Source organism: Rhineura floridana, chromosome 5 (assembly GCF_030035675.1).
Source record: "Rhineura floridana isolate rRhiFlo1 chromosome 5, rRhiFlo1.hap2, whole genome shotgun sequence".
NCBI classification, from domain to species: Eukaryota; Metazoa; Chordata; class Lepidosauria; order Squamata; family Rhineuridae; genus Rhineura; species Rhineura floridana.
The window spans coordinates 77,546,087-77,561,270 of NC_084484.1; the positions used below are offsets into that span (position 1 = coordinate 77,546,087).

The window sequence follows — 15,184 nt, forward strand, 5'->3', positions numbered from 1 at the left end:
AGAACATCCCTGGCAGAAGTGAAAATTGCAAAGCTGTTACCCTATCCAGAAATGAAGAGTTAATGATGAACTTAATGTAATATAAATAACTGCAATTCCCCCCCCCCAAAAAAAAGTAATAGGAAGATTTTCTCTCCCTCCACCTCTGAACTGGTCAAGGTGTGTGTGTGGAGGGGGACACACATCTCTGGTAAATGTCATGGAGTGTCCACTATTTGAAGGATTTATTTCACACCCCTATAAGTGGGTTTTATTTTAATATGACACCATTCTGGAGAGAAATACCAGTAAATTTACCTTTAATAATCCTAAAATTGTAGTTCTTTTTTCTTCCATCAGCCTTTCACATGGAGCTTTTAAGGTATGTGAAGGAACCTGACCAAGAAGCAGGAAGTCAGACCTTCTATAGTAGCAGAATTCATACTTGCAGTTTGATGTCTTCCCAAATTGTACTTAACCATTTAAAATAATTTCACAGGATACATTTTGTATATAAAGACTTACAAAGTATTCTAGGTTAACTGAAACAATTAACTTCATATAAATTTATAATTACAATAAGGCTTTGAACTCTGCACATTTTTCTATACAAAGAAATATTAAATTTAATTTACAAGAAATAAATATAGAATTACAGGATAATCAAATTAGCTGTTTTGTCTATATACAATACTATGATGTCTGTGACTACATCCTATTAAAAGGAAGATCCAGACATCTCATATTATTTTGAAAGACAATTAAGACTGCAATCCTACATACACATCTGGGAGTAAGTCCCAGGGAACCCAGTGGAACTTTCTTCAGTAGACATGTGTTAAGATTGCATTATTAAGCATCTTTTTCAAAGTTTAGCTTGTAACCATCTATATCAATTCAACATTACTGCACAATGTTTTGAGTTATTCCTAAGTGTAAGCTGAACTTTTAAAAGGATCTTGTAAAATCAACTTTTTTTTAACAAAACAAATTAAGCTGGTCATGTTTTCCAGCCATGATGTTCCATTTAAAGTACCATGTCAATTAATTTCACTGACATTAAAAGAAAAACAACAACAAACTCTTAATCTGAGGCTGCCTTGAAGCTTTGATATAGTATATTAAATAATGTCCTTTTTTGGTCTTCTCACATTATGTAAAATAATTAAATCTGTATGCTGTGACAGGAACTTTTTTTAAAAGTCACATGGGTTCAATAAAGTGCAGACTCCCTCTCTTTGAAGTCCTTCTCAATGAAATGCAAGATTTCTTATGGCCTGTGTCATTGTTGTCATGAAATACAAGCTGCTTTCCTAAAAAGTCAGGAAGTTGCACGTCACCATTATGCACATTGAAAGAAACACCATTCTTCTCACTGGAGATGCCTGAAATTTTTTTTTTTTAAAAAAAATGTTTGTTAGAATTGGGTCATACTGATTAAACCAGTCAATAGTTATAAACTGATTGATTGAATGTTCAATCAATTCATTGAACAGACTTCACAACAAAAATGTTGAATGTTTTGGCATACATACCATTCCCATTTGCATGCACTGAATAATCATTATTCATGAGCACTGAGGTGGAATTAGTTGAGTTACTGTTTGATTGTAAAGAATGGGAAGAACTGGATACACCTTGGTTAACATTATGCTTCTTCAAACCATTTGTAGCAGTTCTACTCCAATCTACAGCAAAATAAGGATTATAAAAATTGATAGTATATATAAAAGCTCCATTCAAAATTACAATTAATGATGTAATTTAAACTTCAGCTGTACTCATCAATTCCCTATTTTTAATTTGGTTTTGCAATTTATACGTTTTGCAGTTTTTTGTGGAATTTATATTTGTTTTTATCCTGCCAACCATAGGCTAATTTAGCAAAGGTTGATTATCCATTTCACCTGTTGAGTAGAAACTGAAAACCTCCTCACATTAAGTGGAAGATATGCATGGGGTTCTATATGTGTGCAACTGTGCATGCATACTATCTAGAAAGAAATCTGGCAGCACAGAGTTCTGTTTCTATGGAAGACCCTTTGCATGTACAGTTGTAGGCATCTTTCACTAAACATGCAGTAGCCAGGGCTAGAAGGTAGAATCCTGCTCTCCTTTCATCTGTTCAGTCAACACAGACTGGAAGATAAGAATATGGCTTGAATGTTTGGTAAATAGGGCACCATACCATAACTCAAGGGCAGTTAAAGCACACTGAAAATCATAATCTCTAAGACAGCAGCATGAAATCTCAGTTCCAAAAAGCACGATACCAAAGTTCACTGACTTCACTAATAACAAGTCCTCATTTTCATAAAATTGATTTTAATTTGCTTCAAGTATTAAACCAACTAGCACTTTGATAAATATTGTATAACATTTTCTATGACTGTAACTAAAAGTTAGCAATAGTATAATGTTACAGTTGTATAATTTTAATAACCTAATATACAATCTGAAAAAGGTTGGTTTGACATAAGCTAATTTATTTAGCAACAATGAAACATGCAAATTGCACATCTGATCAAAGAAGCACGACCAGAACTGTTGTGCAACAGAGGCCACATTCACACCATACATTTATTCCACTATTATTCCACTAAGTACTCATGGCTTTTCCCAAAGAATCCTGGGAAGTGTGGTTTGTGAAGAGGGCTGAGAGTTGTTGGAGGCTCCTATTCTCCTCAGAGCTACAATTCCCTGAGTGGTTTAACAATCAATCCCTCTTCCCAGGGAACTGTGGGAATTGTAGCTCTGTGAGGGAATTAGGAGTCTCCTAACAACTCTCAGCACCCTTCACAAACTACAGTTCCCAGCATACTTTGGCGGAAGTCATGACTGGAATAAATGTACAGTGTGAATGCAGCCAGTGGTTTCCTAGTTCCTCTTCCACATAACACCCTCCTATTGCCCCTGAATAACCACTTTTGATGATTAGGGGATCATTACAAATGTTGTGGGGGATGGAGCACAGAGAGATGCAGTGGGAGGGAAAATCAGCAGTTTCCCCTCACAAAAGTACGTTTGGGTCCAACTCACTGTAACTGCATATTGCATAAGTGTGATTAATAATTTTTAAAGTATTTACCAGAATTTTCAGCCAGCCTGTACTTTCCACAACATAGATACCTTCTCCACTGCTTGCGAACATTTTCCTTTGCTACACAGTAGAAGATAAAGATGAAAAACCCTGCAAAGCAATGTGTTTCAAGTTTAAAGGAAGCACTGAATTTATCTTGTTTTGTAATTTTAGATAGAATGGCTATATCCTATTTTCTTTTCCACCAAGCTGAGGGCTAGCTTCCCCCCCGCCCCCACGTGAAGTAATTGTATTCACATGGCAAAGTCTCCAACACAATGTATGACAGATTTCACGTTGCATAACCAAGCTTTACCTTGAAGTTACAGTTATCATGTGATTATATAAAACGTATGGACTGAATCTAGACTTAGTCATGCTTAGACTCACTGAAAGTAATGAGGTTTAAGTTAGTCATGACTAGTGCTTTTTTTGTGACAGTACTCATCATTATGGAGGACCATCACTTTTTTTGTTACCACTGGCAGCCACTTTTTTCAAGATATGAGTACTGCCACCTCCTTTTTTACAAATATAAAAAGCACTGGTCATGACTATCTTAACTGGATTGGGTGTACATTCTAACCATGACCAAGTTCCAATCAAACCCATTTCAATGTGTAGTCACTATTCTGTTTTAACAGTAATTTACATTTGTTTTATCTGGTAATGTTCAAGATATGCACATGAAATATCAAGATGACTGACTGTTGTGATGCCATAAATAGTGAAATAGGAACATAAGAAGCTGCCTTATACTGAGTCAGCCCATTTGTCCATCTAACTCAGTGTAGCCTACACTGACTGGCAGTGCCTCTCCAGGGTGTTGGAATCTCTTCCAGCCCTACCTGGAGATGAGACTGTTTGGTCCTATCTATAGGCCCATCCATACGACTGTATAATCTGCAATGTTATAAGCTTTGTGTCCTCATTAATTCACCATCGTCCATATGACATTGCAAGCTAGTATGGATTTTTGTATTCACAAATCTGTATTAGAAATACCACCAAAAAACTGATATGCTTTCCTGTATCGATAATTGCATTAACGTCCATGCACTCGGATGCAATGCCACAGACTTTCCCGCAATAGGAGGTCCATGGGTGTTTCTCCATCATATGCCAAGCCCCCTATCTCCTTCCCACGCAATAGCACATCCACAAACCTGTGCATGCATGGGAATTAAAAAGCACACAAAAAGCAAATGGCCATTATGGTCCAGTCAATGAAAAGGGGTGGACTTAGGGGAGTGGTTAGACAAAAAAAAAAAGGCCACACGTATGGATGCTTGATAATTGGGTTTTCACAATAATCCAAGCACAAACAGGACATGAATGGATCTTGAGGCCACCAACGGAATATGGAAAATATGGATTTTGCAGTGAGGTGTGGATGGGCCCTATGAATGGGTCCTCTGTGCATGTAACAATGACATCAGGTGGGACTTCACCTCCCCTTAGTGGTTCATGGCAGAATCACTGTTCAATTTTTTTTACTTTTCTAGCGTTCCATAATTCTGGCAACTCAGTTCTGTGATGACAAGCCATGCCAGAAAGGAAAAGACAAACAGAACAGTGATAGCAATACAAGAAGAAAAAAAAGGACTCTCTGTACACACATCTAGGAAAGAAAAAGTTGTTAAGGCCACAAAAATTCAGAGAGGCCCAAATCTGGAGACAGACAGTACCAAAATGAAAAAGGAGACTAGGGAGAGGCCCTGATGCCATCATGACATGCACAGAGAAGACTCATGCACAGGTAGGGCCAAACAGTCTCTTCTCTTGTGAATGCAGATGCTATCAGGTGGGACACACCCAATCTGGCCCAGGTAGGTTGGGAAAAATAGTAATAGGCTAACGAAGCTGCCTAATGGCCTGGAAGCATGTGCATGTGCCTACTTTGTAGGGCTTGATGAAGGTGGTGGGACTGACCCCAGCAACCACTCAAAACAAAAAGGAAAGAACAGGAACCAATTAGTTTATATCATGAAAAGAAAGTTGGGGTATAAATTAAATAAATAAATATATTAGGCAGAATAAAATGCTGTTATTGAGAACTTCCACTGAAACTTGGACCTTTCCCAAATAGTGAAATTCAGAACCAGTACTTTAAAAAAAAGTTTTAAATGTAACAATTAACTTATAGAGCAAACCAAAAGGGATTCCATCACTGTAATCACGTGAATTAAACAAGGACAGATCAAAGCTATAGTAAGCAACCAACCAACAAGCTTACTTCTTTACACCCAAGACACAACCTGGTTTTAAATGTATGTTTTTATTTTTACATGCATAGCATTTCTTTTTCTATCAAAGGCAGACAAACAGGCTGTTCCTATGCCCTGGTAGACTTTACTGGAAGGGTGAAAGGTGGAGCACGTTTTTTCTTTTGGTTTCTTCTTCTGTGTGTGTTTCTTAAAACAGTTTTGGGGAATAATCTACACCATCTCCAGGCCTGGTGTAGTTTGTCCCCAGTTATTGGAGGGGGGTTGAGGGAATGGGGAAGTCAGATCTACAGCCTCTCTGGGCATGCACCTAACACATCCCCCAAATGCCTCCTCTTAATCTTCTCTGACATTAGAGCAGAACCAGCCATGGGCCTCAGGGAGAAGGCATCCAGTGTTGGTTCTTCTCTTGAAAGGTGGACATCACCCTCAAAGACAGGGATCCATGACACCCTTCCAGGGACCATAAAACTGCAATCATATAGTACTTTTTGTGTATTGTATGGAGTACTAAAATTATCCTGTTCATTATGTCTCAGTACTATTTACTTTTAAAAAACAGTGCATACCTTGCAAGGTGTTAAAGATGGCAAAAAGATACATAAATACAAGATTTACAGGACCCCATGCAAAAAAGGCAAATCCCCAAGTAATTCCCAATAGGAATGTGAGGCCAGCAACACTCCTGAGATCTTGGATACTGGTTTTTCGCTGAGTACCAAGTTGCTTCTTCTTTTTGATTCTGCAAAGCTGAATCAGCACTACTATAAACATGCTGATATTCAACAAGAATATTGTGCAGAAGTATCCCACAACCGTGATGTAAAACACAATGTTATTATTAATCCAGCAGCTAAAAACATAAAAGGGAGATGAAAAAGAAAGTGTCAGTTTCATAAACAATTTGAAAATAAAAAGATCTAAGCTGAAATCCAGAAACTTATGTAAAGCTCTTTCTCCCCTCTCAGACAGCATCCCTTCTTAAAGGTTGCCAGACTGCAATTCTGATGAGAACTCTGTGCATCTACCTTAATTGTAGTTACTAAGCAGACAAAAAATTGTCTTCACAGATTAATGATTAATCAGATTTTCACCTTGTTTAATTTTAACCTTGTCCATCACTGTAATCAAGTGAATTAAAAAAAGGATAGATCAGTTACAGTAAGCAATGGAACAGCTTAATTCTTTATAACCAAGATACAACCTCGTTTCAAATATATGTTTTCTATTTTTACAGGCATAGCATTTCTTTTTCTATCATTTTTTCTATCCAAAGCTATGCATGGCACTAAGTCATACATTGGCACTGGGCCTAAGTATTACCAGGAGCAAAAATTATTCATTCCCATATGTTGCTACTTAAGTAACTTGACATTCTGAACATTTGCTTGTTGTTGTTGACTTACAATTCATCAGGTGAGCCATTGGGAAACTTTCCATATGATCCAAGTCCATAGTTATTTGGAGATATTGCCAATACAATGGCTACTACAATTGCTGGTATGCCTGAAAGATTAAAAAGCCATCACATAGCTTGAGAAAAATTGTGAAAATACGTAATTAAGCTGTTGAAGACCTAGGCAATGTGAACAATTGTATAAAAACAACTTCTGCTTGCCCAGTGGGATGGCTCCTTTGTCTCCTCCCTTATGCAGCCCTGCATGCCCCTTCCCAAATTTGCTCCAGAAGGTGCTCCAACCTTCCAAAGCAGACATTGGGGACATGCAGGGAGGGGCTGCAGGGGGGAAAGGAACTTCAAGTCCTGTTGTGTAAGCAGAAGTCTGTTCTGCTGGTGGCTGGGCACCACTGGATATTGAGAGCACTTCATACACATTATCACAGTCCTTACAACAAGCCCATATGATATGGCAGGTTTCCCAGAAGGGGTCAAAATCCCACAGATTAGCATACTTGAAATGAGTCCCCTGACATAACTAACAGAAGAAAAAACAGCTCTTACTGGACTGCTGCATTTTGTTTGTTACAATATGACTTTTTTTCTAATTGTTTGGGGGCATGTTGGCGATATGCAAAATCTGCCTCTACTCAAATCATTATTTGGGATACAGTTTAAGTATGGCAGGTGGAAACCAGAGAGATCCTTTTCAGTAGCAATTCCTTGCCTTTAGAATGCCATTCTCAGGGAGGCCTAGAGTCCTCATTGCTATAATTTACACCAGGGATGGAGACCAGCAACCGTCCAGATGTTTCTGGGCTATAAGTACCAATCATCCCTGCTCATTTGGCTATGCTACTTTGGAATGATGGGAGTTGAAGTCTATTTACTTCTAGATGGCCACAAGTTCCCTATCCCCAATTTAGGTACCAGGCAAAAATGTTTCTAAACTGGTTTGTAATCTTTTGGTGCATGTGTGTTCTTGCAATGCTGCTTGGAAAGTGTAGTAAGTGATGGGCAGACAGGAATACATTGCGTATAAACCTATGCAATGCTCTTTTTTGCTGTTCATTGTGTGTCAGAAGTCATAGTATCCTGATTCCTTCTGGAACACAAAAGAGGCATAAACATCACTGGTAGTGTCAGCAGTCTTGAGCATTAGACTGTAGGTGGGTGCTGCCACAGAGCAGGCAACTGTTACAACAATATACAATGCCGCCATGCAGAAATAGAGTCTGATGATAGTATGCATTTTTTGGTACAAGCAGGAATTAGTGGGGCAGGCAGCAGGACTTGTTGGCTCAAAACTGGGATTGGAAAACTATCCTGCACAGCAATGGGGTAGGAAGACTGGACAGCCACCAGTAAGGAAATAGTAGGGAGTTAAAGTAATTAAGTTCCGATTGGCAACAGTAGCTACTGTCTTAAGTCTAATAAATGCCAATTGCGTAGGCACAAAAGTGGGACTTCAACTCAAAATAGTTTCATCATTAATTACAGAGTAAGTTTCCAAGTAAGGGTGCCTGACATAATAAAAACAAGTATCATAAGCTGTGAAAATTCATGTAATGAGCCCATTATTTTAAAGTTCACTATCACTAGGATACACGAGGTTACTTTCCTTTTCCTTGCAACAACACTGACTTCTATTGTAGTTTAAGTTTAGTAAAATTGAGTAAATTAAACTATAATTAAAAAGGACACTGTGTGATAAGTTAAGCACAGAGATAACAATTTGCTTAAGATTAGATACGTTTCATGGTTGAAGGCAGTTTGAATCTAGTTCTCTAGAATGATCCTAGTACAATTCCATCAAACTTCACTGCAACACATTGGACTGTATTTTACTCAGAGTAAATCCATTAAAATTAATGGACATGACTAACTTAGGTCCATTATTTTCAATAGATCTATTCCAAGTATAACTTAGTTGGATACAATCCATTGGCTCTGTATACAGGTGGGCCTTTAGCAACTAACAGTACAATCCTACACACGTCTACTGAGAATTAAGTCCCATGGAATTCAATTGGCCTACTCCCAGGTAAGTGAGTATATGACCATAGCCTAAACAAAATTAGAGAGACATATATAATTCTTATTTCAAAAATAAATAAAAAATACATACCCCAGCCAATAATGCAAAACTTTAAGATGTATTTCCTAACATAAGTATTGAACACTTTGACTAGGGCAAGATACATGTGAAAGGCTTCAAGGCCCATCCAAGTAAAAGAAACCAAAAGGAAATAATGAAGAAAAACAGCAACCGAGATGCATAGTCCTTCAACGTTATACAGGGCAACCCAGGAGTCCAGGAGGAAAACTAAGTTCAGTAAGAGTAAAGCAATACACAACTGAATAAGGATTTTAGAAGGATAATCTCTTCGGATTTTCCTGTAAAAACAAATAAATGAAAGCTGTCACTTTTCTTAAATATTATGATTGAAATATACATATTGATTCATGCAGTCTTCACTGTCTTTGTTTATAAATGAAATAGGCCATCTGAGAGAAATTGCAGACTTTTTCAAGTGCAGTTCAAGACTATATGATGAAATTTTACTGCAATAGTAATGAAAAAAATTCGTATTTCATTTACTGCATGACTTTTCCCCCCAGTAAGAAACTGTTATACTTTATGAAGAGTTGTGTTTTAAGCAGAAATCTGCCCTTCACAAACAATAAAATTACTTATTATATCTGCAAAATCTTATATTAGCTTAAACAGCAATTTCAAGATATCTGAAAATTCTAAAATCATATGGAAGATAAAATGTGAATTTTAAAAATGCATTTTAATCAGTAATTTATTAAGATATTTACTATAATAATTTTTAAAATTTAGATTGGTTCCAGATTTCACCTGGAAAAAGGGGACAGGCTAATTTCACCTGTGTACTGCCATCTGCTTCCTCATTGGCTCTTATCTCTTCTGCAAATGGGAATAGTTCTATTTGCAGAAGTCGATCCAACTCATCATAACAATAGTATTAAGAAATGTTAGAGTTTATAACTTTTGTTGTAACTAAAATTCGACCAAAAAGTTTTGAAAAACAGATATATTGTGCCTTGGGTGGTACATTATCACTGCAAAGAAAAGAGGCATCAAATATTGTAATCAAATTATATCACTGTTGTTACAATGTGTTGTGCATTTGTGAAATTACTGAATATACAGTCTACTGTTTTCTATCAGATGTGGAGTGATACAGAACATAGAAAAGAACACAAGAGGTGGGTAGTGGAGGGGTATAGTTTGCATGTCAACAGGACAAGGAATTAGATGAAAAGGTCATATCAATTTTTGTTTGGGACAATATTTCTCATGTTGCTGGTGGAACTCATCAGCTTGGGTCATAGCTCCTCCTTGTGGTCACAGGAAGGAAAGACAAGTTGAAGGAAGAAGGTCGCTCTCAGTATTCCTCAGTTTGCTTTCCTGCCCACATCAAGCTGGTCGCATTCTGCCTTTGCTCCCATTTTCCCTCTGTTTTTTTCCTATTACTATCTTTGTCTTTCTGAAGCCTTTCTTCCACTAAACTGTTCTAGTGTTTTTTCCTTAAAAAAACGTTCTCTTTCCCGTGCTTTTCCTTTTTCTGCTTACTACTCCTATCTTAGCCCTTTGTGCAGAGGGGTAGGGGAATGAAACCGTTGTATCTCCCCTTCGCAAACAACAAATTCTTTCTGCCCGAGTCCACTGCCCCTTCGTGTCGGGCGCATGTGTTGCACTCCACTTGCCTCCTTTACCTCAGCCAGGACCACTGGAATGGCATCCAGCAGTCATTTACCAGAGGCATCTACCGCTCCTGCACTCCCTGCAGCCCACAAGGCCAAAATGAAGCCCTGGGGACAAAAAAGCAGCGCCCCATGGAGCCATCTGCCTCGTGCCATGAACAGCAAGTATTTTCCTGTGCCTCGTGGCCATGAAGCAAAGAAAGGGAGGGGTGCCTTTCCCACCGCCATGGTAATACAGGGGATCAGGTTTATCAGCACTGGGCTCCATCTCCTCATACCTTGGAAGAGGAAGATCTTCTGGGTTTTCTGGAGTCTCCCCCATTAGTTCAACATTCCCCTCCAGCCTTATCTGAAGTCAGACAGCCTCCATCCCATATTCAGGGCTCTGATGATGCTGGCCAAGAGTTCCTCCTTAGTCCCAACATACTGAGACAAATTAAAGAAGGCTTAATGGGGGAATTATCAGCAGAACTAAGGGCCTGCTGCTTGTGAACCACAACACAATGTGCCTCATGGTTCTGCAGACCCTGATGCGCCTTCCTCATTGCGTGCCAGGCCTCCAAGACAATTGCTGGCACACACTAATTGCTCTAACCATAGGCAAGCCCATACTTCCACAGAACTTAGGCTCCTGCTGGGAGGAAGGGCGGGATATAAATCAAATAATAAACAAACAAACAAGCAAACATGCCTTTAACTCTAATTCTCCTAACCCCTTTGTTTTGGATAGGGGTACATCCAGGGTCACTTCCCTCGGGGATGATCAGGTCACCCTTTCTATGAATGCAGATCCTCTTGACCCTTTTGTAGATTCTGGGTCAGAGGGAGGAGAATTGAGTGAGGGCTACATGGGGGAAGAACACACACCCCATCACCTGTTCCATGACTTGTATTTTACTCCACTGCTGCACAGAGTACTGACCACTTTAGAACTTAATTCTTCTCTTACTGACCTGTCTCCAGCCCAGTCTAAAGGTAAGGCGGTGCTACCTGAACCTAAAGCATCAGGCAAATGCATTCCTGTACCTAACTCCTTTAAGGCTATTACTAAAGCTGAATGGGATACCCCCCTTCAGGATAAAAAAGCTGTTTCTTTAGCTAATAAGCTTTGTAATTTGGACTCTGAGTTTACAGACTTACTTAAAACTCCAGCTGTTGACCACCGTGTTTCAGCTCTTGTGGCCAAAAAATATCCTGCCAAAAGATGGGGATGCTCAGCTCAAAGATCCTAATGAGAGGCACCTAGATTATTCCATATGTAGACTGCATGAAGCTGCAGCTTTGACTATGTGTACATCCTGTGCTGCTTCTGTCTTCATTCGTGCAGCTTTAGTTTGGCTTGATGACTTAATTGAAAATCCCAACCAGGATCCAGATCACTTACGCAAGACCCTACTGAAAATTTATAGGGCAGCTGCCTACGTAGCAGATGAAGCTCTGGATGCCACCCAATTTGCAGCTCAGTCCCTTGTAGCAGATGGGGTGATCAGGAAGACCCTATGGCTGAGGCAGTGGGACGCAGACACCACTCAAGGAGACAGCCTTTTCACAGCTCCTTATATAGGAGAAAAGTCTTCAGAGAAGAGGCACTGAAAGACGTTCCGGTGGAAACGTGGGATAAGAGAAAGGGTTTGGTCTCCTCACACAGAGATGACAGGTGTTTTCCTTGCAAATACTCTTCATACCAGTCGAGTAATTCCTTTCATGGCTCCCGTCCACCATCAAGATATAAGGATACCAGACTAAGCAGAGGCAACTGGAACAGACCCTGCTTTTCCCCACATTTTCAGCGAAATTCCAAGTCTTCCACCTCCACTAAGGGTGGACGGAATCAGCAATTGCAATGATGCCACAGTCCCAGAAGTCGGGGGCAGACTACAGCACTTTTTCTCAGCTTGGCAGTCTTCAACCACCAACAAACGGGTTCTATACACCATCCTTCAGGGCTACAAACTGGATTTCTGTGTCCAGCCACTTTCCCGATTTCTTCCTTCTCCAGTTTCCAACTCTCAGAAGAACAGGTACATCATTCAGAAGGCTATCCTTCATTTGCTATCCATGGCAGCATTGAGTTGGTGCCTCCAGATGAGTCCTTCTTTGGCATCTGCTCAATATTCTGTGTCATCCTGAAGAAGGACCAAAATGCCTGGAGGGCTGTCCTCTACCTCAAATTCCTGAACTAATGGGCTGTGTACAGGAGGTTCAGGATGGAAACATTGGCCTCCATCAGGGAGGCTCTACATCCTCAAGACTTCCTCACATCGATAGACCTGAGGGAGACTTATCGTTATGTACTGATTTATCCAGAGCATCGGAAGTTTCTCTGTTTTTTCCTACAATGGCAAACACTTTCACTTTCAGGTCCTTCCCTTTGGGTTGGCATCAGCCCCGAGGACGTTTACAAAGATCATGGTTGCCCTGGTAGTGCATCTCCGCCTCCAGGACATCCATATTTACCCCTATCTAGACAATTTACTATTTTGCTCTCCATCCAGACAGAGAGCTCTTTGAGATCTACATATTACACTGGACTGTCTACAAGACCACGGATTCCTAGTGAATTCTCAAAAACGTCACTTACATCCATCTCAAACTCTGACTCAATCTGGGGGCCTATCTAGACACTACAGAGGGCACAATTGCACTGTCTCACGACAGAATTCAAAGCATCAGAGCGGCGGCCCAACTCCTATCATGCTCCAAACATGCAGATTTCATGTTTCTAGCAAGGGTGTTGGGCCTCCTGGTATCAGCCTCACAAGTGACATCATGGGCCAAGCACCATTCTCATAAGTTACAGTGTGCCCTCCTACCCTTTCAGGATGCCACTGCTGCCAAGAGACATATCCATATTTCTCCAGATCTCCAGAAAGCAATGACCTGGTGGAACAGCCTCCAACATCTACAGAAAGGCCATCCTTTCAGAGATCCAACACGGGTTTTCATCACCACAGACGCCAGTCTCATAGGGTGGGGTGCCCATTGTCAAGGCCACTTCATCCAAGGTCACTGGACTCTGGCCGAAAGAAGGAAGAGTATCAACTTTCTCAAGCTCAGGGCAGCACATCTTGCCCTGCAGTTCTTCATACCTTGACTCCACCTCTCCCGTGTTCTTATCAGAACCCACAACGATACTGTGGAAGCACACATAAACAAGGGGGGGCAAGGTTGCTGGAGCTGCAGGCAGAGACTTGCCTCCTCCTGAACTGAGGCAATGCCATCTCCCTTCCCTAACTGCCAAATACAGCAGCTCCTCAAACATCCAAGCCGACTGGTTGAGTCGCAAAACGATAGACCCAGGAGAATGGATGCTGAACCGCATGGTATTTCGTCAAATCAGATCTCACCTAGGGCGACCCCTAATGGACCTCTTTGCCTCTCAGGGCAATCATTAACTCAAAAAGGTTCTTCTCGAGGTTTCACTCTCTCAAAGTGGAAACAATGGATGCTCTATCAACTCCTTGGCCTCCAGGGCTGCTATACACTTTCCCTCCAATTCCAATTCCTCTGAGAGTGCTTTGCAAGATCAAGGAGGAAAAGGCCACAGTGACTCTGGTGGCATCATTCTGGCCTCAGCGCCCTTGGATATCAGACAATCTGAACATGGCAGTGGCCCCTCCATGGAAGCTGCCACAACGTTCAGACCTGATATCACAAGGCCCTCTAAATCATCCAGATCCCAGTTTATTTATTTATTATTTTATTTATTAATTCAATTTATATACCGCCCCATAGCCGAAGCTCTCTGGGCAGTTCACAACAGGTAAAAAAAATCTGACATACAATTAAAACCTCATATTATGCAGTTTAAAAATAAGTTAGAATATCAAGAATTAAAACATAATTAAACACACACTAAAATGCATATTAAATACTACTAAAATGCTGAAAATGCCTGGGAGAAGAGGAAGGTTTTTATCTGACGCCGAAAAGATAATAATGTTGGTGCCAGGCGTATCTCATCAGGAAGAATATTCCATAGTTCGGGGGCCACCACTGAGAAGACCCTTTGGCTCCAGCTGACAGCCTGGCTCTTGAACAGAGACGTTTAACACTTGGCCTCAACGCAAACGTGATCAACACCACCTTAGCATCCAGGCATCCTTCCACAATCCACAATTACCCATCTACACAGAAGACCTTTGCATCCTAGTGCTCTTCTGAAGGTTTTTCAGCACTCAGCCTCAAAATTTCTACTGTTCTAGTCTTCCAGGCTGGACTCGCAAATGGCCTCTGGCCATTGGTTCCCTACCTGAAGGGAAGTTCTGTGTTGCTGGACAGAAACTCATCTGCCTCACCCTTGTGGCTGTCCTCCCTTGTTTATTCAGGGTTCTCATGTAATCCTACAGTAAGGGAAGTAGGTTCTTGTCCTCCACTACTGCATGGTTGTTTATTCCTTGGACCTATTCGAGCTTGGCAAGGATGTGAACTGAGGAATGCTGGGAGTTGCCCACTTCCTTCAGGTAGTGGACCAATGGTTCTTTTTGTCATCAGAATAGCCCATAAAGGCATCCCATAAGCCATGAAATTTATTCAAGGAGTGTCTTCATATATAATTTACTCTACATACAATTCCTTTAAAAAAAAAAGTATATTCTCTTGCTCAATATAATGCTTTTTAGTGAAATTTCTCAACTTATGTATTTGACTGCTGCTAAAAAATTTTACTATAATCTAGGGTTATTTTAATTTTAGCTAATCTTGGCTGAGGTTTGCTCTCAGTTAAAGCAAAATATTGATGTCCTTTTCTCTAGTGTGATATCCCTGTGT

General features: G+C 40.3%; 1 protein-coding gene across 3 annotated transcripts in view; it reads right to left on the reverse strand.

Moving 5' to 3' along the window:
* Positions 1-214: 214 nt before the first annotated feature.
* ADGRG2 (adhesion G protein-coupled receptor G2) overlaps positions 215-15,184 on the reverse strand; it is a 113,026-nt gene continuing 98,056 nt past the window's right edge. For all 3 annotated transcript variants that reach the window (XM_061627253.1, XM_061627250.1, XM_061627249.1), the window contains exons 24-29: positions 8,808-9,076; positions 6,690-6,789; positions 5,853-6,136; positions 3,068-3,169; positions 1,515-1,667; positions 215-1,364 (exon numbers count right to left, since the gene is read on the reverse strand). In XM_061627253.1, coding sequence (XP_061483237.1) covers positions 1,183-1,364; positions 1,515-1,667; positions 3,068-3,169; positions 5,853-6,136; positions 6,690-6,789; positions 8,808-9,076 — 1,090 coding nt within the window. In that variant the 3' untranslated portion in view covers positions 215-1,182. The remainder of the gene's footprint in view (positions 1,365-1,514; positions 1,668-3,067; positions 3,170-5,852; positions 6,137-6,689; positions 6,790-8,807; positions 9,077-15,184) is intronic.